The 24,187-nt window shown below is 54.1% G+C and overlaps 11 protein-coding genes across 11 annotated transcripts; 7 read left to right on the top strand and 4 right to left on the bottom strand.

Moving 5' to 3' along the window:
* The first annotated feature begins 51 nt into the window (after positions 1-51).
* Positions 52-1,533, top strand: M421DRAFT_421505 (trimeric LpxA-like protein). The gene is made up of 2 exons (XM_033592855.1): positions 52-502; positions 745-1,533. Exons 1-2 carry the CDS (start codon positions 449-451, stop codon positions 1,387-1,389), a joined length of 699 nt encoding a protein of 232 aa, XP_033447915.1. The 5' UTR covers positions 52-448; the 3' UTR covers positions 1,390-1,533.
* On the bottom strand, positions 1,341-3,318 carry M421DRAFT_421507 (uncharacterized protein). Its single transcript, XM_033592856.1, has 4 exons — positions 2,760-3,318; positions 2,313-2,711; positions 1,892-2,260; positions 1,341-1,843 (listed from the first exon to the last, which is right to left on the bottom strand). Exons 1-4 carry the CDS (start codon positions 3,258-3,260, stop codon positions 1,634-1,636), a joined length of 1,479 nt encoding a protein of 492 aa, XP_033447916.1. The 5' UTR covers positions 3,261-3,318; the 3' UTR covers positions 1,341-1,633.
* A 715-nt stretch (positions 3,319-4,033) lies between these two features.
* M421DRAFT_172384 (uncharacterized protein) lies at positions 4,034-4,399 on the bottom strand. Its single transcript, XM_033587793.1, has one exon. It carries the CDS (start codon positions 4,300-4,302, stop codon positions 4,114-4,116), a length of 189 nt encoding a protein of 62 aa, XP_033447917.1. The 5' UTR covers positions 4,303-4,399; the 3' UTR covers positions 4,034-4,113.
* A 1,968-nt stretch (positions 4,400-6,367) lies between these two features.
* Positions 6,368-7,635, top strand: M421DRAFT_64493 (guanine nucleotide binding protein, alpha subunit; the record flags this gene model as incomplete). The annotated part of the gene is made up of 5 exons (XM_033596167.1): positions 6,368-6,482; positions 6,536-6,750; positions 6,773-6,930; positions 6,980-7,238; positions 7,288-7,635. The coding sequence occupies 5 exons, from the start codon at positions 6,368-6,370 to the stop codon at positions 7,633-7,635; spliced, it is 1,095 nt and encodes a 364-aa protein (XP_033447918.1).
* Positions 7,636-8,416: 781 nt separating this feature from the next.
* M421DRAFT_172428 (uncharacterized protein) lies at positions 8,417-9,460 on the top strand. The gene is made up of 2 exons (XM_033587794.1): positions 8,417-8,815; positions 8,867-9,460. The coding sequence occupies exons 1-2, from the start codon at positions 8,494-8,496 to the stop codon at positions 9,409-9,411; spliced, it is 867 nt and encodes a 288-aa protein (XP_033447919.1). The 5' UTR covers positions 8,417-8,493; the 3' UTR covers positions 9,412-9,460.
* Positions 9,461-9,989: 529 nt separating this feature from the next.
* Positions 9,990-12,148, top strand: M421DRAFT_172439 (uncharacterized protein). The gene is made up of 3 exons (XM_033587795.1): positions 9,990-10,445; positions 10,507-10,975; positions 11,030-12,148. Exons 1-3 carry the CDS (start codon positions 10,254-10,256, stop codon positions 11,731-11,733), a joined length of 1,365 nt encoding a protein of 454 aa, XP_033447920.1. The 5' UTR covers positions 9,990-10,253; the 3' UTR covers positions 11,734-12,148.
* A 776-nt stretch (positions 12,149-12,924) lies between these two features.
* Positions 12,925-13,272, top strand: M421DRAFT_93057 (uncharacterized protein; the record flags this gene model as incomplete). Its single annotated transcript, XM_033598082.1, has 1 exon — positions 12,925-13,272. The coding sequence occupies one exon, from the start codon at positions 12,925-12,927 to the stop codon at positions 13,270-13,272; it is 348 nt and encodes a 115-aa protein (XP_033447921.1).
* Positions 13,273-13,775: 503 nt separating this feature from the next.
* Positions 13,776-14,731, top strand: M421DRAFT_393246 (uncharacterized protein; the record flags this gene model as incomplete). The annotated part of the gene is made up of 1 exon (XM_033590042.1): positions 13,776-14,731. A coding segment is annotated over one exon (751 nt), but the record flags the coding sequence as incomplete, so codon positions are not given.
* Positions 14,732-15,554: 823 nt separating this feature from the next.
* On the bottom strand, positions 15,555-17,838 carry M421DRAFT_421510 (FAD/NAD(P)-binding domain-containing protein). Its single transcript, XM_033592857.1, has 3 exons — positions 17,120-17,838; positions 16,356-17,070; positions 15,555-16,305 (listed from the first exon to the last, which is right to left on the bottom strand). Exons 1-3 carry the CDS (start codon positions 17,428-17,430, stop codon positions 15,607-15,609), a joined length of 1,725 nt encoding a protein of 574 aa, XP_033447923.1. The 5' UTR covers positions 17,431-17,838; the 3' UTR covers positions 15,555-15,606.
* Positions 17,839-18,564: 726 nt separating this feature from the next.
* M421DRAFT_5943 (uncharacterized protein) lies at positions 18,565-20,139 on the bottom strand (the record flags this gene model as incomplete). The annotated part of the gene is made up of 1 exon (XM_033595682.1): positions 18,565-20,139. The coding sequence occupies one exon, from the start codon at positions 20,137-20,139 to the stop codon at positions 18,565-18,567; it is 1,575 nt and encodes a 524-aa protein (XP_033447924.1).
* Positions 20,140-23,222: 3,083 nt separating this feature from the next.
* On the top strand, positions 23,223-23,995 carry M421DRAFT_93061 (uncharacterized protein; the record flags this gene model as incomplete). The annotated part of the gene is made up of 2 exons (XM_033598084.1): positions 23,223-23,233; positions 23,602-23,995. 2 exons carry the CDS (start codon positions 23,223-23,225, stop codon positions 23,993-23,995), a joined length of 405 nt encoding a protein of 134 aa, XP_033447925.1.
* Between the last annotated feature and the right edge of the window lie 192 nt (positions 23,996-24,187).

Raw genomic sequence — 24,187 nt, forward strand, 5'->3', positions numbered from 1 at the left:
CTGCCCCGCGATGCCCCTCAACATCATGCAACCTTCCACACCGCACATGTTGCTATCGCATTACAAGCGTCACAGCCCATGTGTATCTGAACTTATAATGAATTTGATTCAGGGCATCCGAGCAAGTTGCGGACAGTCTGGGCCCCAAAATATGAGAACGCCTGTAGACTAGCAAAAAACAATAGCGACAATGGCTTCTCAGTGCGTCTTCTACCACACCCCAGACACAAAATAGCGTGCGATTCAAAGGATCGATAATGCCGTCCTTGCGAGCATACGACAGTATTCAAGTTGTCGAAGGCCGGCACGTGCTCACGCGTTTCATTGGTCGCGCCTTGACCTTCAGTTCACCGTTACTTCAGCACTCAACAACATCGAATTGCACAAATACCAGAATCAGTCGAACACAGACGCAGAAAGGTCATCATATACGCATGTTAGCGCTACCATGTCGCGACCGTCTGCAAGGAAGGCAGCGCCAAAGGGCGAGTACATCGAGACGGTAAGTGACAGCCGCATGTTCCCATTACATTTTGAACATGTCAAGACATATCGATCTGTCTCATGGCCTTATGCTCTTCTCACATCTCTCACATCTTCTTATACGAAAGGATTCCTCTCCGCCGACGCTCGCTACCTTCCTTCATTTCACGATCTATTTCAGATCTCGCTGATCATCTCAATCCTTGGACCTTTGAACACGTAGTTCGAAAAACAAGTCTTCCCCTGCTGACGCCAGACCAGGACTCAGGAAACAAAGTCTCTCGGCGCGCGGCCATAACCGGCACCGCCAACATCACACTGGGCGGACGCACGGTAATTATGGCCGAGGTGCAACTGCGCGGCGACCTGAAGCCCACGCGACCCATGCCCTCGCAGTCCGGGAAAGAAACAACACCGATCAGTATCAACATCGGGCGATGCACGGTGATCTCGACAGGCAGTGTGATCAAGCCGCCGGCGAGGATAAGCAGAGGGCAGGTGCACTACTATCCCATGAAGATCGGGGATAACGTGTTCGTGGGTAGGTGTCTTACTACTCTCCGACGGTGCGCGTCCAGATCTGATCATCTTCAAGGGCCAAACAGCACCATATCGGCCATCTCCATCTCATCACATGTTCACATTGGCGCAAACGTGACCATCCAACCCTTCGCCATTATCAAAGAGAATGTCAAGATCCTGCCACATACGGTGGTCCCAACGAACATGGTCATCGCTTCTGGATCTGTGGTTGGTGGGCAGCCTGCACGTATAGTTGGCGAAGTAGGGGAAGGCTGGGGTGTTGGAGGCGGAGGAGCGGGAGGGGGCTTGGGTGTGGGCGGTGGTGGAGAGGAGAAGTGGGTTGAGGGTGGGGATTTAAGGGAATTGGTAAGAAGTATCAAATGAGACACAAACGGGGAAGGAATGACTCTAGTGAGATGCAACGTATGATTTGGCCTCGAAAACATCCTTGAGTGCGTTCACAGAGTAGAAGAACCATGTTTACACACAGTGATCCTCACCTGTACTTGAGTGTCAAGCTCGCTTTCCATGCTGCCAGCCTTCTTTTATCAGCTGAGAGCCTGCTTTTCTCTCTTCATAAGCTAGAGCATCTTTCATCCTGATCACCCAGTCTCTCTTCGTCAGGCCTCTAGATGCCCGTCAAGAGGTTCTCGTACTTCTGCTTCCAGTATGCACTGTCTCCACCAGCGGCGCCCACACCGTTAGACTGGGAAATGTTGGCAGCAGCAAGCTGGTGCTTGAGGTCGGTGATCTGCATCTCCTTGTCATGTGCATCCTGCTTATACTTCTCGGCCTCCCTGTACGTGGGTAGCATGTCCTTGTACTCTTTATACGAACGCTGGAGGTTATTAGTGATTGCATGCCAGGCATGTGAGCTAATACATACCTTCGCCAGCTCGGTCCACTCAGCCAGCGCGGCTTCCGTGCTGCGGTTCTTCTTCTCGAGCGCCTGATACTTCTCCTGGGAAGCCTTGTCGTTGCTGGCGGTCGGGATGGCGGCCTCGGTAGCGAGCTTAGTCTTGAGCAGTTGTGCTTCATTCTGTGCAGCCTTTGCGTCATCTTTGGAGTTCTTCAGCTCTGCGGCAATGCTGTCCAATCGCTTCACCAAGTCCTCGCTAGCCTTCTGGAGCTCTATGTTGGTATTTCCAAGCTCGGCAGCCTTCTCTAGCTTGGCTTGCAGGTCAGCGTTCTGCTTCTGTAGGCGATCGATGTCAGTGGCGAGGACTTCGATCTTCTTGTTCTGCTCATTCATTTTCTGTGGACGCAGTCAGCCTCACGATACAATACTTGGTACTTCTAAGACCTACCGTAAAAGCAGTCGCATACTCAGATGTCTGATTGCTGTACTTGACGTTCAACAAACGGTTCTCGTTCTTAATCTTCTCGAGCTCCTTCTTGATGGTGCCTCCAGTGTCCTTCAGGGTATTGACCAAGGTGTCCAGGGACCTGGTCTTGACGGTCTCCTTCTGCAGCTGCTCGGCCTTAGCCTTGAGCTCGTTAGTGAAGCGATCTGTGACCCGCTGCTCGGTAGTCTTCAACTGCTCGAGCATGTCGGTGGTCGTGTTGCGAAGAATTTCGTTCGCTGCTTGCGCCTGCTTCTTCGAAGCCACGAGCGTCTCTAGCTCCTTCTGCAAGGCGCCGGTGGTCTTTAGATATTCGATCTTCCTGGCATACTCTTGCTCCAATAGCTCCTTGTACCTATGGACCTATCGTGGCTTAGTCTAGAGGGATTAGTTCATCGGCATCGCACATACCTCGGTGCGTAAGTTACCCTTCTCGAGCGTAAGACGTGAAACGCGCTCTTGCAGGTTCTCAAGCTCCTTAAACTTGGAGGCGACCTGCGCCTTGTAGTTCTGGAAGGCATCCTGCTGCTCGAGGATGAGGTTATGCTGCGTGTTGATCTTCTTGTGCTGGAGGTTTACTTCCTGCTGAGTCTCGCGGATGGTCTCATTCATCATGGAAGAGTGGTAGAGGCTCATATTGTCGCGCTGCTTCTCCATGAACTCCGGCAGAGCAGTCCTAGCCTCTTTTGTAGCCTCAAAAATTTGCTCCAGCTCCTGCCAAAGGTGGTCCACTTCCTTCGCGCTAGGAGTCGCCTCACGGAGCAGATTGAGCAACTGGTGGGTGTTTTCAACAGCGCTTGACACTGCTCTAGAGAACTTAGCAGTGTGTTGCTCGACCTCCTTCTTCAGAGCAGCGCCCTGCTCTACGGCAAGCTCCGCAGCTGGCGGTGTCGCTTCAAAGGCGGGGTGCATGACGGAAAGCTGCTCCTTTGTTGCAATGGTGGTATCCAAGAAAGAAGAAGTAGAGACAGGGACGGCTGACGACACTGTCATCTGAGCTTTCCTAATAGCGGGGCTGGCATACTTGGAGAAGCCCAAAGCCTTAGGGCCTTCGTAGGCGGGTGCCATAGCTGCAGAAGCTGGCTGGCTGCGTGTTAGTCGGTAGTTCGTGGCGTTCGACTGAGTGGTGACGAGGGGTTCCTGCAGATATTCCGTACCTTGGGCGAGATAACACTGTGAAAGCCTCTATACATGGGGTCCCAATGTTGATTCAGCAAGGTTTGTAGTGACTGACTTGGTGAAAGCGAGAGACTTACGAGAGAAACTTGCGACATTTGTCTGGTGGAGACGGTTTACAGAACGTGAGCCAATAAGAGCTGCGTGCGGTAAGGCGAAGTGAGTAATGTGGCGAAGAGCTGCTCGGCTTGGTGTTGTCGTAGGTGAGAGCAGGCGCGAGCTCTTGGCATTTGCAACGGCAGTCGCGGCAACAACGACGAAAACGAGCCTCCGCGGGCCTGCGAAGAACATACTGGAGGCACTCGCAGGGACAAAGGGCAGTGATAGTGAAGTGAGCTGCCCATAAGCCTGCCACAAGCGATACAGCTCTTGTACCTGTACGAAGGTAAAGCGAGCCTCCTTGGCTAGATTCCTAGAACGCAAGTGCATATCCTCAAGGTGTCAAGTAACGATGCGATCATGTCGTCCCCAAGCTGAACTGTAAATTTGGAGCATGTAGGCTTTAACCGTTGATTGAATTCCCGAATGTGAGAGAAGTGACATTGGTGGTCATCGTGCTTGAGTCTCGAGACTGGCGTTCTGACCGCCCTTAAGATAAACAGGAGAGAAGCCCAAGCGGAATGAGCAATTGGGTATGGGACCGCAGGTGTCGCTGATTCCAGTGAGGCCGACCTTGGTAAGATGATTGAGAGGACTTGAGCAAAGCAACGAGCTGAGACAAAGTGACTAGTATGAGGAAATATATGACACCTACAGGATGATAGACGACTTGAACCATTGAGGACTGCAAAAAGCACTACACAGTGCCTACTGCTGCTCAAAATCACTACAGCATGGGCCAGACCACACCATTCAGAGCACCCTACACATTTCGGCCCTTCGCGCTCGAGATGGGCCTTGACATAGATAAGTCGGTCAACTATCCCGTTGCCTCGCTCATCATCTTCTTTAGCAACTGCGCGCCGTCCGACAGATGACGAATCGCCGCCGGCTGGACCGTGACCCTAATCACCGTGGCGGGAGGCGGCAAAAGCACGCACAGAAGACTGCCAGTAGACACCCGCGAATTGAAACACCACCAGGACTAGGTTGCCAAAGGAATACAAGAAAAGCAAAATGGGTCTTAGGCGCCACCAGACTGTCAAACGCGGGAAGACGAGCTGGAGTGTGTAGGTGCAGTTGGGTCTGGCGTGAGCATCTACGTTTTCGAACCGGCTAAGACCGAAGCTCGATAATGAGGCCGAGCAGCATACGGCGGATCATTCGTGCAGAATTCCGTGCGATGCTCCAGGCTGGATCGTCCGTCGGTGAATATGAAGGCCACTCGCCGAATAGGGCCGTCTGCTAGGGGCTCCAGATCGCCTGGTACATTAATCGTCGTTTCGGCAGTCGTCTGCGTTCGTGCCATCGGTATGATGTCGCCGCTTAACTTGAATTCGACGAGACGTAGAATTCCAGGTCGACACGGGCGCGGCTCCGGAGCCTTCGTTCTGGAGGGGGCAGGTATGTGCTTACTTGAGAAGGAAGAAGCATGTGTCCATTATTAGCCGTGCATGTTATAATGAGAGGAGATGCAGCCACCGAAGACATCTTCTGCTGCTGTTAGCGAGCTGATGCTGAAGTGTGACTGGCCCCGGGAACAGCCGAGTGGCTGACAGAAGTGGGTCCCCTCTGAAACTGGGTCAGGAACTGTATTTGACAAATTGGCATGCATCGCGAAATCGCATTGCTGTACCGTGTACGCTCACGAGCTCCATCCAGATCATGAAGAAGAGCGGCGACGACAGACTGCATGTGGGGAGGGGGCACAAGGGTGGATCTGAGAATCTGTGCGTGGCTGCGATGCTAAACGTGACACTCGAGCAATCTCCGTTTTGCTGGAAGGTTGCACGACTCGGTCGCCCAGTGGAACCTCACGACCATGCCAGGGTTGACAGCGGCAGGGGCAGCTTTGAGAATCCAAGACCACAATGCCGGTTTCCTGCACAGTGCACGCTCTGCAGAAGCAGCATGTAGCCCGGGACTACCTGCAAACAGAGCGAATAGCAGCAGTGCAGCAGCGCAGGCTAGGGCTCTTTGCCCGATGGAAGCTGCTGCCGTCTCCCGAACACACATTGTCCCTTTGGGATCTCGTGTCTCCTCGTGGTTGTGACGGTGTCCCTCACGTTTTGCGCGCTGCGTTGGGCATGGGCAGCTGCAGATCGTGTCCAGAACAGTGCGCGCTGCGTGGGCACGCAAGAGACATTTTGGCAATCTGCCGTTGCATCCTGAGATCCTGAGCACAAGTCCGTCGGCCTGCAAGGATTGCAGCACTAGTCCGTGAGGTGCTTTCACACTTTCCTGTTCCTACTCTGCGGCTGGCCTTTCCCAGCTTGTCTGCTGCACCTCCACCGTCCAAGTTATCGTCGGAAATCGCCCTGACGCATCCACAGCTTTTGCAGCAAGTTACAGCCGTCTTTTTGGCGGCCCGCCCGGAGCGTTCTCCACCCTTGTGGTTTTTTAGTATTGTCGCCTGCCACTCCCTGCAGCACGCTTGCTCGCTCGTTATCTTGCGCTGTGCGTCCGCCTTCCTCTGTCCTTTGCAGTCATCCCCGCAACAAGAGCTGCACCCGCCACACCAATCCCGTGCAGCCCAGCAGTCACGCTCCACCCTCCAGCCTCTGGTACCGCCACCCGCTGGCTCAATTGCGCGTTGGACCCTGGATCCACGTCTAGACTGGCCCTCGCAAGCTTCAACACTACTGCACGCGCGCAGCCCATACTTAGTGGACCGCTACACTCTCCGGCCACCCAGCTGTTGCCCTCCGACGACCTCTTGCGTGCGTTACATGGCCCCCGGCAAAATGTGTTTTGGAAGGAAACCCGTGGACCCCAAGTCCAGGAAAAATGAGGACATTGAGAAGAATCTCCGCTTGGACAGGAAGAGGGCGGAGCGCGAAGTGAAGCTCCTGCTGCTTGGTACGATGCAATATAGCCGAGAGTGCGACCGAAGTTACTGAGACGCTACACAGGTGCTGGTGAAAGTGGAAAGTCGACGGTGCTGAAGCAGATGCGTATCATCAACGCTGGTGGATTTGGAAAGCATGAGCGACAGACATGGCGTGCGACCATCTTTAACAACCTGGTCTCTGCCTTCCAGACCATCTACGCTGCGATGCAGGAGGACGACACAGACTTCGAGGACGAGGAGTGCATTGTACGTCTCTACGCGCTTGGCAAATTTTGGGTGTGCTGACCCGCGCCTACAGCGTTTCTCCGAGATGGTCAACTCTGCGCCGGACATTGGCACAGAAGAGCCTATGCCTGAGGACTTTCTGCACGCCTTCAACGCCCTGTGGGCTGACAAGGGCGTACAATTGACGATCCTGAAGGGCAACCAATATGCGCTGCACGACAACTTGAGCTAGTATGGCGAACAAGCAATCTGATCCTGGCAGCAGCTAACGCGGTGACAGCTTCTTCCAAGACATCGACCGCCTCTTCATGCCGGACTTCCTGCCCACAGACCAAGACATTCTGCGCACACGACTACGAACGACCGGTATCTCCGAGACGATCTTCGAGCTGGGCAATCTCACATACAAGATGGTCGATGTCGGCGGTCAGCGGTCAGAGCGAAAGAAGTGGATACACGTCTTCGACAACGTACAGGTCGTGCTCTTCTTGGTCGCCATCAGTGGTTACGATCATGTCCTGGTCGAAGACAGGAATGGCGTAAGTTTGAACGCCAAGCACAAGCAAGCTCTCTTTAACGCGACTACAGAACCAAATGCACGAAGCACTGATGCTCTTCGAATCCATATCGAATTCGAAATACTTCGAGAAGTCGGCCCTTATTCTGTTCCTTAACAAGATCGATCTGTTCCGCGAAAAGGTCGCTGGTGGCATGAGCCCTATCGACATGGTCTTCCCTGATTACACCGGAGGACCAAATGACATAGACGCAGGGCAGGAGTTCTTCGCCAACAAGTTCCGCAACCTGGTACGACAGCCAAAGAAGGAGGTCTACGTCCACTACACCAACGCCACAGACACAGATTTGCTGAAAAAGACGATGGCGTCAGTCCAGGACATGATTGTCCAGCGCAACCTTAACGCACTGATACTCTGATTCGGTGGTTATGAAACAGGCTTCCTTATCGACAGACCCGCTGTGTTGAATCAGCTTCAGCCGTACCTATACCACACGCCGCCGAGGGTCCCCGCAACTTTCACGGCACACGCATCGCGAAACGGCTACCGGACCAGTTGGCTTCCCTAGCAGCTGCCAGCACTACCAGGCGACTACAGCGCTTCTTTCCAACATTATACCCCCGATATCTCGACTGCGTAATCTATTCTCTTCTTGGTTAAGACGATCTTGACGACATATTCCATCCATCAAAGCCGTAAGAGCAGTCTGGCAACAGCTGGAACAGCATCAGCACTAGCACCAGCTTGCTACAGCGGTGGGAGCCGAGTAATAGGATCAGGAGAACCTCGAGTTCACCGATGGTGTATATATCTGCTAATGGACAAGAAGCTACGGCCTCACAGAAGTGCTCTCCACTCTTGGCGCACGTTGATTTTGGGCCCCACGATTGCAATTATCCGGCATTAGCGGGCGGATCCTCTGCGAATTTTATGCCACCCAGTGTATCTACAAAAGCTGCCCAGTGTAATAAAGCCAAAAACCCACAAGATGTGGTAGACAACGTGATCGAGGACGTGAAGCTATGAATTAGAGAGACTGCTCTGACCATCTCGAGGTACCAACTCGGTAGCCGGAGCACCTCATGATGTCTTGCACCGTATGCATAATGTAGTATCCCAGCAGCGTCATCGTGGTGTTGAGCTCTACCAAGGTCGCGCGCCTCGTGGAAAGCTCGGCCCGAGCGCCTTTTAGTTAGCGGCAAGCGTGACGCCTTGCAGCAGGATTGAGCCGCAGTCAACCACCAACACCACCGCAAGCACCCCTCCACTGCTGGCCATGTTCTCTCCTGCGCTTGGGAGAGCGTTCCGCTCGACCAGCGCAATTACTGCTATGCCGACCAGCTCCGTTGGTCGCGCTGCGATTAGCACTGCGCAACAGCCTTTCAGGCCGAGCCACCAACGGCGCCTGTCATCTTCGAAGCCCTCCACACCCCCGGACAACTCGAAGAGGCTCACCGAGAATGCTACGGAAGATGTCAAGGCGTCCGAGAAGAAGTCGCGGAGGAGCAGCAAGCTGAAGGCCTCGGGACCGTCTGCGCCGGCAACAGCAGCGCGCAACATCCCATACGTGAAGCCAACCGATCACCTTATGGAACAACGTACGTCATGGTAGAAGCTGTTGACACGAGGCGTATGCTAACAAGCCACAGATCTTGTCTGGTCAACGCTCATCTCGCAACATCGACCTATCTCGATCAGCCCTGCCGCAGAGCAGACTGTACCGATCCCGGCGTCTATGGAGCAGTTCGAGGCTATCTTCCAGCCGCAGAGGCGCAACGAGCCCGACATCATCGTCCACACTCACAAGACTTTGGCCGAGTTTATCGCAGGTGTGCAAGCCTCGGCCGATCAGTACGAAGCCCTGGACGCCTTCGAGGAGGCCGCAGAGGAGGACATCTACCACCTCGACAGCTTTGCGCAAGTACAGCCAGAATCGCTCGAGAGCTACGCTTTCAGGCCGCCGCCTGCACCCGTACCCTTCGACCATCTCGCCGTCGAGGAGACGTGCGAGATCTCTCTCCCCACTACCCACACCGGTCGCTCGAAGACCTTCCGCGAGCATGTAAGGAGCAGGCGAAGCGGCATGCTCTTGATCAGTGTCAAGAGGCAGAGGAAGCTCAAGATGAAGAAGCACAAGTACAAGAAGCTCATGAAGAGGACGCGTCTGCTGCGGAGGAAGCTGGATAGGTTGTAGTTTATCGCATGGATCCGGAACTCTCTCCCGATCGATCCCACGGCGTTTTGAACAATCTCCTACTCTCCGCATACACTTTCTTGCGCAATTCTTAGTGCTAGAAAGCATAGATCTCTTGGCGCGCGGCCTTCGTGCCCGCCTTTCCGTTCTCCAATACCAGCACGCAATCTTCACGAATACGTGTATCAGCTCTGCGTCGTGTCTCCGCCCTCAATTTCTTCAGGAAAACTCGATTTAACCGTCTATGTAGTATTCGTCGACGAGCGAAACGCATTGCCTCGGTTTTCGCTGCAGAGGCGGCTGCAGGTGTCATGTTGCCTGATGAAACTCCACTGCAACACGTACCGACTGAGGCCCCAACATCAGCCTTGCGATGCCCCACTCGACTTCCCAAATAGGTAACATGCTCAGGCTTACCGAAGTAACAGCCTGAAAATCAAACGGCTGCAACACTCCAGAACGCATTACGGCTCGGCATGAACGCTTGACTGAGCACCCTGCCTTCTACAATTTGAAAGGCTCTACTGTTTGCGACAGGGAGTTGATCGGACTGAACAAAAGTTTGAGACACAATGTGTCGTCATGTCAGGTACTGGCGGCTGGGTAAGATGATCTACGGCAATCCTTGAGTATAAGAACGGAGGACTGCTCTGTCACACTGATCCTCCAGCACGCACCACTCGCAAGCACCGTCAACAGTCTTACAATTTTGCCCTTACATTCTTTTTACCTCATTGCTATTCTACTGCCACCGGCTGGCCCTTTTACGACCCAAGAGCTAGTCTCACATTCATTAGTACTATTCGATATACCTTAGACACTCACTACAACAACGAACGATTATGTACGGCATTATGATCTCCAAGGCAGTCTTGATCGCGGCCCTCATCGCCTATGTCGAGGCTCGCTTCGGACAAGAGCAGGTTCCTATCCCAGCCATTACTGCTGTCAAGGGTGGTGCTTCTGGAGCTGCCGCAACTATCGGCGGCGCTGCCATTAGCGATCTTCTCGGCGCAGCCAACTCTTGCGCAAAGGTCTGACTCCAGCTGCAATTGCTACGCAATCCTTCACAACAGTTCACTGACACAGCAACAGCTCCAGCGCGCCGACCAGATCGTCGCTCAACTTGGTGGTGGCGCGGACGCAATTGCTGCAGCTATTGGCATGGTCACAGCCGAAAAGAACACGAACCCCTTCGCCAACAACAACACGCAGAATGTCTGCGGCGACCCGACTCTTCCCGCTACCGCAGAGCTTCGCGGCATCACTCCTCTCATCGACCCTGCTGTCGATGTCACCGGTGGTGTTGCAGCGCTTAGTAGCAGCTCATCCAAGGCTCCGCTCAACGCGGCCGGCATGAGTGTCTTCGACCTCATCAAAGCGGCTGGATTTGGCGACCTTGTAGTCTCCCAGGTAGCAGGCGCTAATGCTGCTGCTGCTGCTGCTGCCAACAATGCTGGAGGCAACAACCAGCAAGCCGCCGCAGGAAATGGAAATCAGCAGGCCGCTACAGGAATGGGCAACCAGCAGGCTGCAGGAAATGGAAATCAGCAAGCCGCCGCAGGCAATGGAAATCAGCAGGCCGCCGCAGGAAAGGGCAACCAGCAGGCCGCCGCAGGCAATGGAAACCAGCAGGCCGCCGCAGGAAATGGAAATCAGCAGGCTGCCGCAGGAAAGGGCAACCAGCAAGCCGCCGCAGGCAATGGCAACAACCAGCAGGCTGCCAACAATCAGCAAGCTGGGGGTGCGAATCAGAATGCCAATGCCGGAAACGGTGCCGCCTGTAATTCTGGAATTGCCAATAACGGCACACAGAGCGGGAATCAGAATGCAGGCAACGCCAACCAGAACCAGAACGCTGGCAACGCCAACCTGGGCGCCGCGAACAACGGCGCAGGAGCAGCAGCGGGTGGAGCAGCAGCAGGCGGTGCAGATTTTGGCAAGTGCACACCAACCATGATTTTCGAAGCCGGGCAGAACGGACGCGCCGCCACCGAATTCACATTCCAGATCGCCGACCCGGTCGCTCGCGGTGGCCAGCAGGATGCTCTGAACCCAAACATTATCACTAATGCCCTTTGCAATCAGCTCACAAACGTCTGCGGAGCCAACGCTGCCGCCATAGCTACATGTCTGGATGCGAAGGCTAAGGTTCAGGCTGCCGGTACCAGGGACAAGAGTACTGCTGATCTGTTCAACACGGCTATTGGCTTCGCCGGCGCTGTCACCAACCCTGATGGCGGCCCGGCTGATAGGCCTGCTGCTACTGCTACCGCTGCGGGCAACGCGAACAGGAAGATGAAGCGCGGTCTGAGGTTGTAGATGGTTGGAGAGATTGGTCCAGGCAGGGTATCAGAGCGCAGCTCCCCTTTGACCCTGGATCATGAAGTCGAGTGATGGCTAGGCAGGGTCCGAGCATAGCCCCCCTTCGACCCTAGAGCACTCCGTTAAATGGTTTGGATGGGACGTCGACCAGGCAGGGTTAAGAGCAAAGCTCCCCTCCGACCCTGTGTCAATGCTTGCATGGGCATGAATACCTAAGATTTTTCTTTCCTTTCTGTTCATTTCTTGTTTGGTTGTAAGATATGGAAGTTAACGAATACACGAATGTACCGCCAATCAAAACCTCGTTTCTTCATCTATCCTTCTGGGTGCCTCCTCGGTCGTGATTTTCTCGCCCTGATGTGCAATAGATCTTAAAGCTGCCTTCTCGGTCTTTTACCTACCACCTCTTTCCACGCGCAGCCCAAGTCCAGAAGCACTCGTAGGGACTATCACTGCGAAGTTCTGGCTGTTCAAGTTCCAAAAGTTCGGCAAACTCTCTGGCTCCTGCCTCTGGAACAATGAGGATCTCCCTTACCTCGGTCTTTGTACGCGTAGTTCACTCTCAGAGGCTGTCATACCGTTTGTCATGGACATCTTGGAATATACAGACGTGAGGAGAGATTGGGACCAAGCCAGGAAAGAGAAGACGAATGCGCAGAAGAAGGCGTACACTCAGTCAGAAAGGGGGAAGAAGACACTTGCAAGGATTAGGCACAGTGGCAAAGGCTAGGCAAAGCAGAGGAAGGCGAACAAGGAGGAAGCTGGGAGGAAGGGTGCAGTGAAGTGGAGGAAGTCGGAGAAGGGGAAGGCTTATGCTGTAAAGCGTAAGGCGAACTGGAAGCGGAAGTATTCGAAGAATGGGACTAGGCTGATGGTTGTGTGTGAAGACTGTCCTTCGCCTAAGGGATTCACCACTAGGGACCCGTTGGCGTTCAAGCGACACCAAAAGATGTGCTCAGTGCACCCTCTCTGCAAGTAGTCCGGGGGTATCTTACATTATGTCTTATGGAACTTAACAAATATACGCGAGCAACAGGTCGATTTAGTAGTTATTGTAGAAAAAATAAACATATCATCTCCTTGTTGAACACTCCAGCACAACAGCACAATGTACTCATTGGTCCAGAAAACTCAACCAAATCAGCACAACAGATTCGCTTTCGAGAACACGAAATCGGTGTCAACAACATGTACGGATACTCAGATTGCTACAGAATGCCTCGCAGTACTTACACGGGAAGACGAGGTCGGCCTCCACGTTCCTCTAGTCTTGGCAGCCGGGAACGTCCTTTTCTGCCCTACAAGATCTCAGAGCCTGATAGTGATGGTGGTCCTAGTAGGCACTTCTATCCTTCTAGGGTGAGTAAACCTCCTAGGGCTCCTAAACCACCTCGTGGTCGCCGCCGCTACAATAGTAGCATGTATAATTCCTACGGTAGTTTTTCAGGCTACTCTGGAGGCTATGATAGTCTGTACGGGCGTCACGGTGGATACTGTGGTGGATGTTTTCAGACCACGATACCGATTCTTGCGTAGGTATAGAGAGTACAGAGGCAGTCCCAACCTCTCTCTCTATAGCCAGCAACACTCTATAGCTGTTGCGGCTCCAAGTAGCTCTTAGCCGAATAGTAGAATGAATAGAATTTACATACCATGCAACACTGTGTCTTATGCATCTAAGAAGCAGCTATCAGCATCAGCCCTCCTCACAGACCTGCCATCGGGCGATCTAGCGCATGAGACGCTACTTTTCCTACGTCAGAAGCACAATAGTATCTTTGGAATCAGACTCATAAATTGCAGATAACTTGCGTTTGAAGATGACAACAGTCACATAACAATATCCGTCACATTTATCTACTGTTTAACCGTTCACATCTACTCAGTGTCACCGTCTGCTCACCAGGCTAGATCATATATAATCCTGTACAGACCTCCTTATTCCCGACATCAACTCAGCAAAACGTTGAGTGAGCAGCAAAGTAGTTTCCCACATAATATAAGTACGGAACGAACCACAAATCCCGCAAACCAAAAACGATGAAATCTTCAAGAATGCCGCGCTGTGGCCGCCCGGAGGATGACGATTGGTGTGAGCAACAATTTGGTCGACAACCTCCCGATCACCCCCTACCTGGCAGACGCCCCGGTGATATTCCCGGTCGATTGGGTCTACGTGCTTACGACTCTGAGGAAGAGGATGACGATCGACCTCGATTCCTTGGTACGCGGCTAATAGATCCTCGTCATGGAGGCCAACCTGGTTTTCCACCTCGCCATACTGGCATGTCGCTTCGTAGTCCCGGTGCTATGTCCGAATATGGTGGTAGACATGGCTACAGTAGCGAAGACGAGGAAGGGGACGAGTACCCCATGAACAGACTCGGAGCATTCCTGAATCAGGTTCGTCTCGGTGGCAGAGACCCCTATGACTATGACGACCCGCCGCCTCCTCGGCGTCTTGGGGATGGACCTGAACGAGGTGATAGACGCGGTTCTGACGGAGAAGGAGAATACTGCAACAAAGGTAGGCGGGATAGACCTGTTCGCCCTCCACGCGATGGGCTACGGGGTCCTGATGGTCCTGAGGAGTTCATTCCGCCTGGAATGCGACGTCTACCCCAGCGTGAGGAGCCTCGTTTCCGCCCATGGGGTATATCCGGAAATAGGCCTATAGGTGGGTGGCCGAATGACGATGAGAATGACGAGCTGGACAGGACTGATAGGCTCTCTGGAATCGAGTTCCTGAGGTCCATTCGGACACCTGGAACCGGAACCTCTCGCTGGTGATAGAATTAGATCAAGTGTTGGTCTCAGGTCTCGTCGTCGCTTTTCTTGATAGCGCACATGAGTGGGCTGCTTGCGGTTGCTCAGACTCTCTTGATTAGCTGTCATGTTCTGCAGTCCTCAAGCTGTACTACGAGTCCGAAATCTTGATAGACTAATAAAACGAGCATATCATGCAACACAATATCTCGAGTCTTGGCAATGTTCCTGTGTAAGATAGGCTTGAGCGCTTGAGCCTTTGCGGTCCAACTGCCAGCAGACGACCTACCGAGGAAGTGACTCTGAGCATCAAGAACTTCGAGAACCGCGAAGATCGATGCAATCGGGCACTAGTCAATTCCCAGCATTGCAACGCTGACATTACGGAAGTGCTAACAGTCACAAAAGCCTCGCTGTCAATTCTGCTTACGTGTCAGTACCCGGCGTTCACAAACTTGTATCACATATGCTGCATCAAAGTACCCCTTCCCTTCACACAGGAACTCAACAACCAGACCTCTCCGCGCTCAGCCTAACAATTGAACAACTCAAAATGCCCCCACAATTCCCGACTCGCGGCCCTCGAGACCCTCGAGACGGATCAGACTTCTGGCGTGGACCGCCAGATGATCCTCGAGAGCGTAACGCGTGGCGCTTGAACACATTCAGAGAGTTCATGGACTACTATCGTAACGTTTGGCCTGGCACGCCGCTCCCTGGCTATAGTGGTGTGTATGAAGGTGTCACACGTCGATATGAGAACGAGGATGATGAGTTTGGAATGCATGCACCCTGGTGCGGCGGAACCGGTGGCAGGCACGCCGGCCGAGGAGGTCGCGGTGGTAGGGGCCCATACTGTTGGGAGTGAAAGAACCCTACATATATACAATCAAGGCATCGGCATCTAAGCGATCATCATTTTGCTTAGCTTCATCACATACAGAGGACGTGGCGGTATGGGAGGCTATGGTGGTGGGCCTCAATGTCCGACGCAGCCTACCTAGGCTGTAGCTTGAGATGTGGCTGACGATCTCACAAGAAGATGGCAATTGGAGCAGAATTCTGTTGACTAGCAAATATATATGATGCATAACACCGCCATGGTCAAGACGTGTCCCCCAGTCCCCATACCCGAACAATCCTATTCGCAACGTTATCTCCACTCCACCAAGCGCCCGTAACGGTCCCCAGCGCGACAAAAGGCGCCGTATGTTCACCTGCCAACCATATCCCTCTCTCCGGCACACCGAGCCTCATGACCTCAACATCCTCATTGCCCCGCTCCAATCCAACCTGGAAGTTCGCGTACGACCCGTACCCTGCTAGCTCATCGTTTGCCCACAATGTCGCTAGCACATGGCTTGGATTATGCTCTTCTTTCTTTGCATCGTAGTTTGGCAGCCGCGAGAAGTATGGCTCGAACCATGCGATTAGCGCGCGTTTCTGCTCTTCTGCATCAGGGTATCGTGACACGAGATCGGCGATGTGTTGGCTTGTAGCACCGTGTGTGTAGAAAAGCAGTGTTGGGTGCGCGGTCGAGCCGGGTAGAGCGGCGAGATTCATGGCTTCTTGACTCCAGTGTTGTGGGTTTGTGGCGGTAGCGTAGGTGGGCGCGACGAAGGATGTGAAGCCGGCGTAGTGCGAGGGATTGACTGGGGAGTCGGCGGCGCCGAGTTGGCGGACGGGAGCGGTTGTTGCGGGGACGTTTGTGAGGGTTGAAGCAGCGGCTGATGGGCGGCTCGCGGGGGTGGTTGAAGGAGCATCTGAGAGGTTCCAGAATGCGGTTGGGAACGTGATATAGACCTCAGTTCGTCAGCAACCATTCTGAATGCAGTGGTAAAGATGGGACTGACCTTATCTAAATGACCGTATCCAATCGCTGCGATACCTTCCTGAAGCCGCTTCGGTAATGCTGGCTCGAACGCATCGAGATTGGTTTTCAGCCAGCCCAGGGGTGCCGTCATGACAACATCATCAAACATTTCTCGGCGTGTGCCCTCAGCATCCTCGTACTCTACCGCCACTGACGGATCCCTCCCCTCGTCAATCTGCTTTGAGATCAACTTCTTCACAGTAGTATTGTATCGGATACCTGCCTCTTCAGCCGGCTGGGCGATCTTCTCGAGCACCTTCTTATAAGTACCTGCAACGAACAGATTCTCGCCATCGATGCACTCTTCCAACCACAAGAACTTCAGGCTCTGCTTCTGGATATCACTGCCCACGAAAGATCCCCACATCTCTGACATTTTCAGGATCGTCTGTCTCTTCTTTTTGGCGTCCACTTCCTTTTCGTCGACGAACAGCTTTTGCACTGCTTCCTCGAAGAAGTCGTACAAGCTCTTCTGCGGTTCTATTGTCGCAGACTCTGCGTCGGAGTGCTTCATCGCTTGCTCAATGATCGACCACACAATCTCAGTGTTTTCTGCTGCTTCCTTGTCGGAGAGGTACTTGCCCAGAGCATCGACGACGGACTGTCGACCATCCCAGTTCATCGTGATAGTATTTGTCTCCTTGGCTAGATCAAGCATGGGATTGTTATCCGTCCCATGAATCCAATTGGGCCCACTTCACAGATAATCAGCTCCTGAGCGCTCGTGCAGTAGAGACCGCTTACAGATCAACCAGATGATCGCCCACTGTTCCCTGGCAAAATCGCCCACCGACACGGTTCCGCCCTTCGAAGATGGTCACTTTGGCGCCATGCTTGAGTAGGACTTCTGCGCAGCGTAGACCGGCTACGCCAGCCCCTACAATACCAATATTTGGTATTCTTCCAGCTGCTCTTCGAAGCATGGGCGATGGCTCACCGTTTGACGTGGGCAAGTCGAGATGAATACGGTTAGCTGTCGGGCTAGAGCCGGAACCAACGGTGTTGGGACTGCTGTGAGGTTTGTAAGCTCGATTCAGATTGCCAATATTGCCCATGGCTGCAGGTATGACTGCACTCGATCTGGCGAGAGCTAACAGCAGAAACGAAAAGTATAATTCAGTAACAGGAAAAGCGAGGCCAAGAAAGGAGGAGGAAGGGTGAAGAAGGATTCAATGCATGAAAGCAGTGGCACAATGCCCCTCCCCGAGTAAGGCTCCGGTGTCGTTCGAAAAGTGATGCTGCTGTCTGACACAGTATGGATTCCAACCGCCTTTAGATAATTTGAGGCGGCCAAGTGCAGGATCAAGAACCACTCATCTGGGAAGGAGGAGTGGACGACGCCAAGTATAGTGTGGCGTTCACTACGGCTGATCGACTCTTGGTACATAGATACAACGAATCAGAATGAACGAACCTGATGGCCATTGGATGTAGAACACCGTTCAAGCAGTGGTCTAGTCGCGTGACGACTTCACAGAGCCTCACGTATGTAAGCAAATCCGTACGAATGTAGTGCAAGAGGGTGCAGAGCGCTAGCGCCTGATAACACAATTTGCCGGCTAACAGAATGCGCTAACCACATTGGTCGCCAACAGAACTTGTGATGATGCTCCTTCGGCAATGCCGTGCCAACGTGTCTACAATGCTACGTCTTGCAGCTCCAAGTAGACCTCACCAATGCAAAAATATAGTTGCTGAAAGAGTGTGACATTTAGGTATGGTCCTATATAGCCCACCACTGATCATCCTTCGACTTCCCTCAACTTCCTACGCCATCTCACATAATAACAAACAAAAGCTGAGTGAGTGCAATGAGTTCTAGCCACAGGCGTAGAGCTCGTTGTCCATCAAGCATAGGTACTGTTTCCAATATACTGAATCCCAAAAAACGTGCAGATGACAAATACTGCCATCCACATGCTCATTAAAAGCAGTTGGCGTAAAAGTCGGAAACACCAGAAGTTCATAAAAGGATCTCCTGGAGCCCTGCAGTAGGACTAGAGAAGAGACGAATTGTAATCGTAGTATTTGGAAAAATGAAGACAAATCTGAAACCCGCCGTATGCACTTCGCAAAACGCGCCACAAGAAGGAAAGAGTCGTAACGGGCCATAAGACTGTCGCATCGTGATGATACTCCAGTGACATGCACAAAGGAAACTAGTTCCTAGTGATGAATCTTTCGAGTGTCTAAAACATGGTGCTCTTGCGCTTCTCAGCGCTGGTGAAGATGAGCTTTGGTGTCGAGCGGCGCTGACCGAGACTGGGTCGAACATCGACAAAGCCCTCCTCGCTGCTCACACTTGAACCAGTGTATGAGCGCTCGATTGAGGTCCCACGGGAGCGCTCCTTCGAGGCCTGGCGCTCCGAGCCAATAGCGCCGTTGGCAACAGCACGAAGGCTGCCGATGCTGGGCCTGCCGGAAAGACTACCGCTGCCACCGCTGCGTACGCTGTCGGAGTCGTTGTCGGACGAGGGGAAGTTCTCACTGGCAGGAGACGAGCTGCCGCTGCCGTTGCGCTGACCTCGGCGGCCGATTCCGGCACGGACGAGATTGCTGATTGCCTGCCGACGCTGGCGAGCAGCGAAGTTCTTGCTACCCTCGTGCTTAGAGGTGGGGCTAGCCTTGAGCTCCTCAATTGAGGGCGGGCCGCGGGGCTGGCGGATAGGGTGCTCTCCTGCACGTGCTTGACCAGGGCCAAATGTGCCGGTCATGGGGGTAGCTGGGAAGCCGACGGAGCGAACGAAGGCGGACTTGGGACCCGCAGGCATCTCAGCGCTGGAGTCAAGCGCAAGCGACGAAGGCTGCTTCTTGTGGCCACGACGGAAAGCGTTCGCGGATGGTGGGGGAAGAGGAACAACGTCCTGGGGTGGGGTCAAAGACTTCTTGGGAGGCGATGTGCTGCGTGCCCACGGGCTGGGATTGATCTCGTTGGGCGGGGAGACGTGAAGGACAGGAGTGTCGACCTTGGGAGGCGAAGGAGCGAACCCGGGAGTTGGCGGCGGTGGGGAGTGCGACATGCTGTCCTGCTGGTAGGCCGGGTCGATGACATACTGGTACTGACCGGTCAATTGGTTGAATACGAGGTAGACGCCGGGCTGGGCAGTCTCCTGAACAGCCGGGGCGCTCTGCTGGAACTGCTGGCCATAGGCGTTGGTCAGGGGAGTGACAGGGAACTGCTGCTGACGCATGCCGTTGAGGTTCATGTTGCCGAACTGCTGAGCAGTCAGAGCAAGGAGCTGCTGCTGGAGCTGCTGCTGTCTCTGAGCAAGATAAGCCTCGGTAGCGAGGAGCTGAGCGGCGACGGCGGGATCCATCTCGCCATCATCGTATTGCATAGTGGGAGGAGCCAGAACCTGGTCGTAGAGCATGTGCTGCTGCTGCTGGTACTGGTTGACGCCACCGAAGCCGGAACCAACGGCAGTCTGGGGACCGTTCTGTGCAAAGTTCCTGGAGAGACGGTTGGTCTGGTTTCCGCCGATGTTGTACTGGCGCTGGGTGTGGGGCGCAGATGCAGGGGGCTGGGCAGACGAGGGCGTCTTGGGCGCAGTGCGGAGACCGGCCAGGAGGTGGGAGCGGCTGGTGCGAGGAGTCTGAACCTCGTTTTCGGCGATCGAGGCGACCTTGGGCGGGGAGGCGACGCTGAGACGCTTCAGGGCAGCACCCTTGCCGCGAGACGCGAAGCTCGAGGTCGGGTTGCCGAAGCCCTGGGACTGGAAGTTGTTGTAGGACATTTGAGCAAGACCGCCAGCGTCCATGCTCATATTGAAATCGTTGAAGGTCGCGAAGAAAGGGTAAGGCTGCAACAAGTCTGGTATGCTGGACACACCGAAAAAGATATAGAATGGAAGGCGATGTCTCGAGTCGAATGAGTCGCGGGAGACGGGCGCAAGGATTGGGGTGCGATTACGTGATTAAGGATCGTACTGATCGTGGTGGTAAGGTAGCGTTATGATCGAAGTCCGGCCGATAGGCAATGCAATGCAGTTGGAGCTATTAACAAAGGGTGGTGCTTCAGTTCGGTCGCAGTATCCACTAGCTGGTGGGCTGTCAAAGGCAGGGTCCAACGCGTCTAGCTCAGTACGGAAGGGGCGATTGGCGAGACGGGCAGGCGCGTGATGCAGAGCGCTCGCAGGTTGCAGCAGTAGCAGATGCACGCGGGATGCACAAACGGTTGATGCGGCTGGTGGTGCGTCGTGTTGCGGCCTTTTCTCACAGGCAGAGCGACGGGACTGGCGCGCTCGAGATCTCTCGGTGGATGATTAGGTGGGTGATAAGCTGTCCAAACAAGCAGGACGATAGAAGATGCAAAGCTGCACTAGGGCAGAGAAGAGAGTGAAGTGGTCGAGGGAAAGGGCGAGAGCTCTGGAGGGGCCAGGAGAAAAGGTGACAAGCGGACGGGAGACGAGGGAAGCGAGTGGGCACGACTATTTGATGCCTACTGGCTTCTGGAGGCTTGGCTTTGTGCAGGGAGCGACTAAGGCGCAGACGGCTAGCTCCACTTCCTTAGTCGGCCCCTGACGCGCTGCAGCACTGGATGCAGACGTGAAACGACCGGCAGCTATGCGCAGATGGCGAGGGATGGACCGCTCCCTGCCCTGATCCTGCCCTGATCCTGCCCTGATCGCTGGTCCAGAGGATGGTTCAGGCATGCTCGGTGCTTTCTCTTTGATGCTGGAAGAATCGAAGCCCGTGGAGTAAAGCCTTTCACGCTGGCCTGCCCAAAGCAGCCAACGCCGTCGAGCACACTCCAGGATTCGTTGTCAAAGGTCTCGAGTCTGCCAGTCGAGTGACAGTCGAGTGCCAGTTGAATGGCTGCAGTCTGCCAGCAAGGGACGCCAATGCAAACAACTGCATCGAAACAGAGCGCCCTCATTGCTCGAGCAGCCGGGCCTTTCGCACACCGCAAGACGCGCTCCACCACGTCCATGGCGTCTGTCTGGGTGCGACGTCCAGTCATTCGTAGCGGCCGGTGACTTTGACTGCCCTAACGGCGGCTGGAGATGGTGCGCGCCCTATCATTCGCTGGGCGCGCCCAGCCAGCTCTCCCACTCGTCAGCCACGAACAGCTGCTCTCTCGTTCTAAATTTAATCCATGCATCTTCACCGAGACATGAGCATCTAGTTCTGTGGACCGGTATGTGTGTGCGACTACGATCAACTTTGCTGCCACCATGCAAAACCTCCTCTGAGGTGCTGCGCGCTGCTATACACTGCTGCACGAGGCTGGCCGAGACTCGAGAGCGTATGCCAAGCCCCAAACCGTGGACCGCTGTCTGTCAGCATCTCACTAGATTCCGTCTTTCCACGCGCAACCTGCAATCCATTCCGCAATCCGTCCGGGGCCGCCGCCTCCCGCGATGATAAGCTTCACGCGCGTCGACTGCGAGGTGGTGGGAGTAACAATGTTCGCCAGGCACGTCGAGGCACGCAACACCGCCTGCTCTTACGCGTCAGCCTCGAACCTCGTCCTCTCAAATTCAACGGCTGCTCGCGTGGCCTCATCGTGCTATTTCGCTCTCCGTTCCATGTGCCGGGGAAAGCCTGTTGGTTGACTTGAAACCGTCTCACCTCGCGGCCCATGCTTTTCTCTCATCTCGGTAACACCACCCTGCAGAGCGCTTGCCAGCTTTCGACCCAATTTGGACCGAGTTTGGCCGCTGAAACGTGCTCTGGTCCTAGTTGGATTTGCGTTTCGTTGTCCGAGGTACCGGCACTCGAGGTCCGCGGGCCTAGAGGCTCGAGTACATCTCGTTCACGCAAACTCGTGCTGGTTGTCACGTGAGTCGAATCTTGTCTGCGTAATTTCGCGACATCAACCCTTGCACCTGAAACCTTGCAGCCTCATTTCATATGTTGCCTGCAAGGCAGATCTTTACATGCAGGAGTCATCGAGGTGGTAAGGCTGAGCGCATTCTTCACTGCCGCCCATTGACGCCTACGGCCGCTACCGAAACCACACAAGCGCAGCATCGACTAAACGCAATGTTTCAAGTTCAACAGATGTCATGGGCGGCATGACGAGGCATTCTCCGCTCCCGCAGGCAGCCTGAGGCAACGGCTTCATCGTTCGCAATGCGGAGGAGATTGGCTTGTCGACGTTATATTGACCAGGGGAATGGACCCATGCGTGCAGACGATCTATTCCCCACTTCCGCCTGTCTGGTTCTGTGTCTGGATTCTAGCCGCCGAACCATGATTGACGTTGATCTCCAAGGTTGACGGTAAACACTTTCAACGGTCTCAGTAAGGACAAGTATGACACTTGCCTCGTTCTAACCCGGTCGAAAACGCGCAACAAGGACGACCAGGGCACAGACTGTCAACCAGAATGCAACCGGCTTCTGGCCCATCTTCACGTTGTGAGTCAGGAACAAGGCTGCATTTCTGAAAAGTCGCGCGCAAAACAAATAGAACCATCTGTCAAGATCTTTGTCAGCCTCGCTGCAGCAGGCTCCGAGCTTCCACTGTTCGAGTAAGGACTCTTATCACAAGGCGTGTGAATCGCTCAGCTCCAGTCACCTCCTTCGACACCAGTCCCCCGTCAAACTCCCGCCCGTGCTCACGTCGCTACCTCGTTGCAGCGCAAACCTTGTGTCTCCTATCCGTCACGCGCTCGATCTCGGTCTCGAACTCTACGGGTAGAGATCAAACCCCCACGGCTTCATGCGTTGAGAAAGTCGGAACATCACGATCCAGCTTGTAGTGAAACACCGCTTCACTTTTGCTTCGAAACACTGACAGGTGACTAGTTGCGGGAGCTGACAACGTCGAGTATTGACAAGAGTACCGCATACGCGCACGTTGACTAGGTACGTGGTTGAAGAATGCAATTCCCAGCATCACTATGACTGTGTAGTAAGTTGACTGTGGACGTGGCAAGTTATCTTAGGGCGCTTTGAGTCAAACAAAGATGTAGGTGATCTCAGTCATTTTGACCTTACGCGCTCATGTGACTACGCGCAGGCAACGCAAATGATGCAGATTCTGTGAAGCCAAATCCATCACGCTTCCTTACATCTGTCGATCAATTATCATTACACTGCCACGCAACTATCTAGTCACAACAGATTCTTCTAAGAACGAGACTGTCCTTCAGCCATGGTAGTCCTGCGGAACAACTGAAGTCAACGAAACCCAGAAAATTCTAGCACGAACAAACTCAACAAACACAAACTTCATCACCACAACTAAGCACAATGTACGCTGGCTATCCTGGAAGGGAGTGGATTCTCTGGACGCGGGTATTCCGATGGAGGTCGTCCTGGCGGCAGTCAGTATTGCGGCGGCCGCGGAGGTGATTACGGCGACTCCGGCAGTGATGCTGGCGGCGGCAGCGGTCCTCGCAGAGACCGTTCTGACCCACCACCTCCTGAGCTTGTTGAGAGACTCCGCGGCTTGCTCGGTGGTATAGCCAGACAAGGAGGTCGTGGAGGACCACCGGGAGGACGATGGGCAGGCGGTCCGGAAGATACCTGTCCCGATTACGGTGGGCACCATGGGCACGGAGGCGGCCCTCCTAGATACGGAGGTGGATATGGGGACAGCTACAGTGGTTATTCTGAGGGCTATAGCAGTGGTGCAGGACCCTGGGGCGGTTACTATGGCGGTCGCTTCTAGGCTCAAGTCAATGGTCATGGAGGATTGTAGATGGGTCTAAGGCTCCATACCACCAATAGGATCGTGATGAACCGCAAGCCTTGAATGCAGTGTGAACGTCTGGCTCGTAAATGTTTTCACCTCTTAATCAAGTCTCGTCTTCAATTTTGTACCTTCTTTCAGACCCTAAATATATACATAGTTTCCTGATAC

This window comes from Didymella exigua, assembly GCF_010094145.1.
Source record: "Didymella exigua CBS 183.55 unplaced genomic scaffold M421scaffold_16, whole genome shotgun sequence".
NCBI classification, from domain to species: Eukaryota; Fungi; Ascomycota; class Dothideomycetes; order Pleosporales; family Didymellaceae; genus Didymella; species Didymella exigua.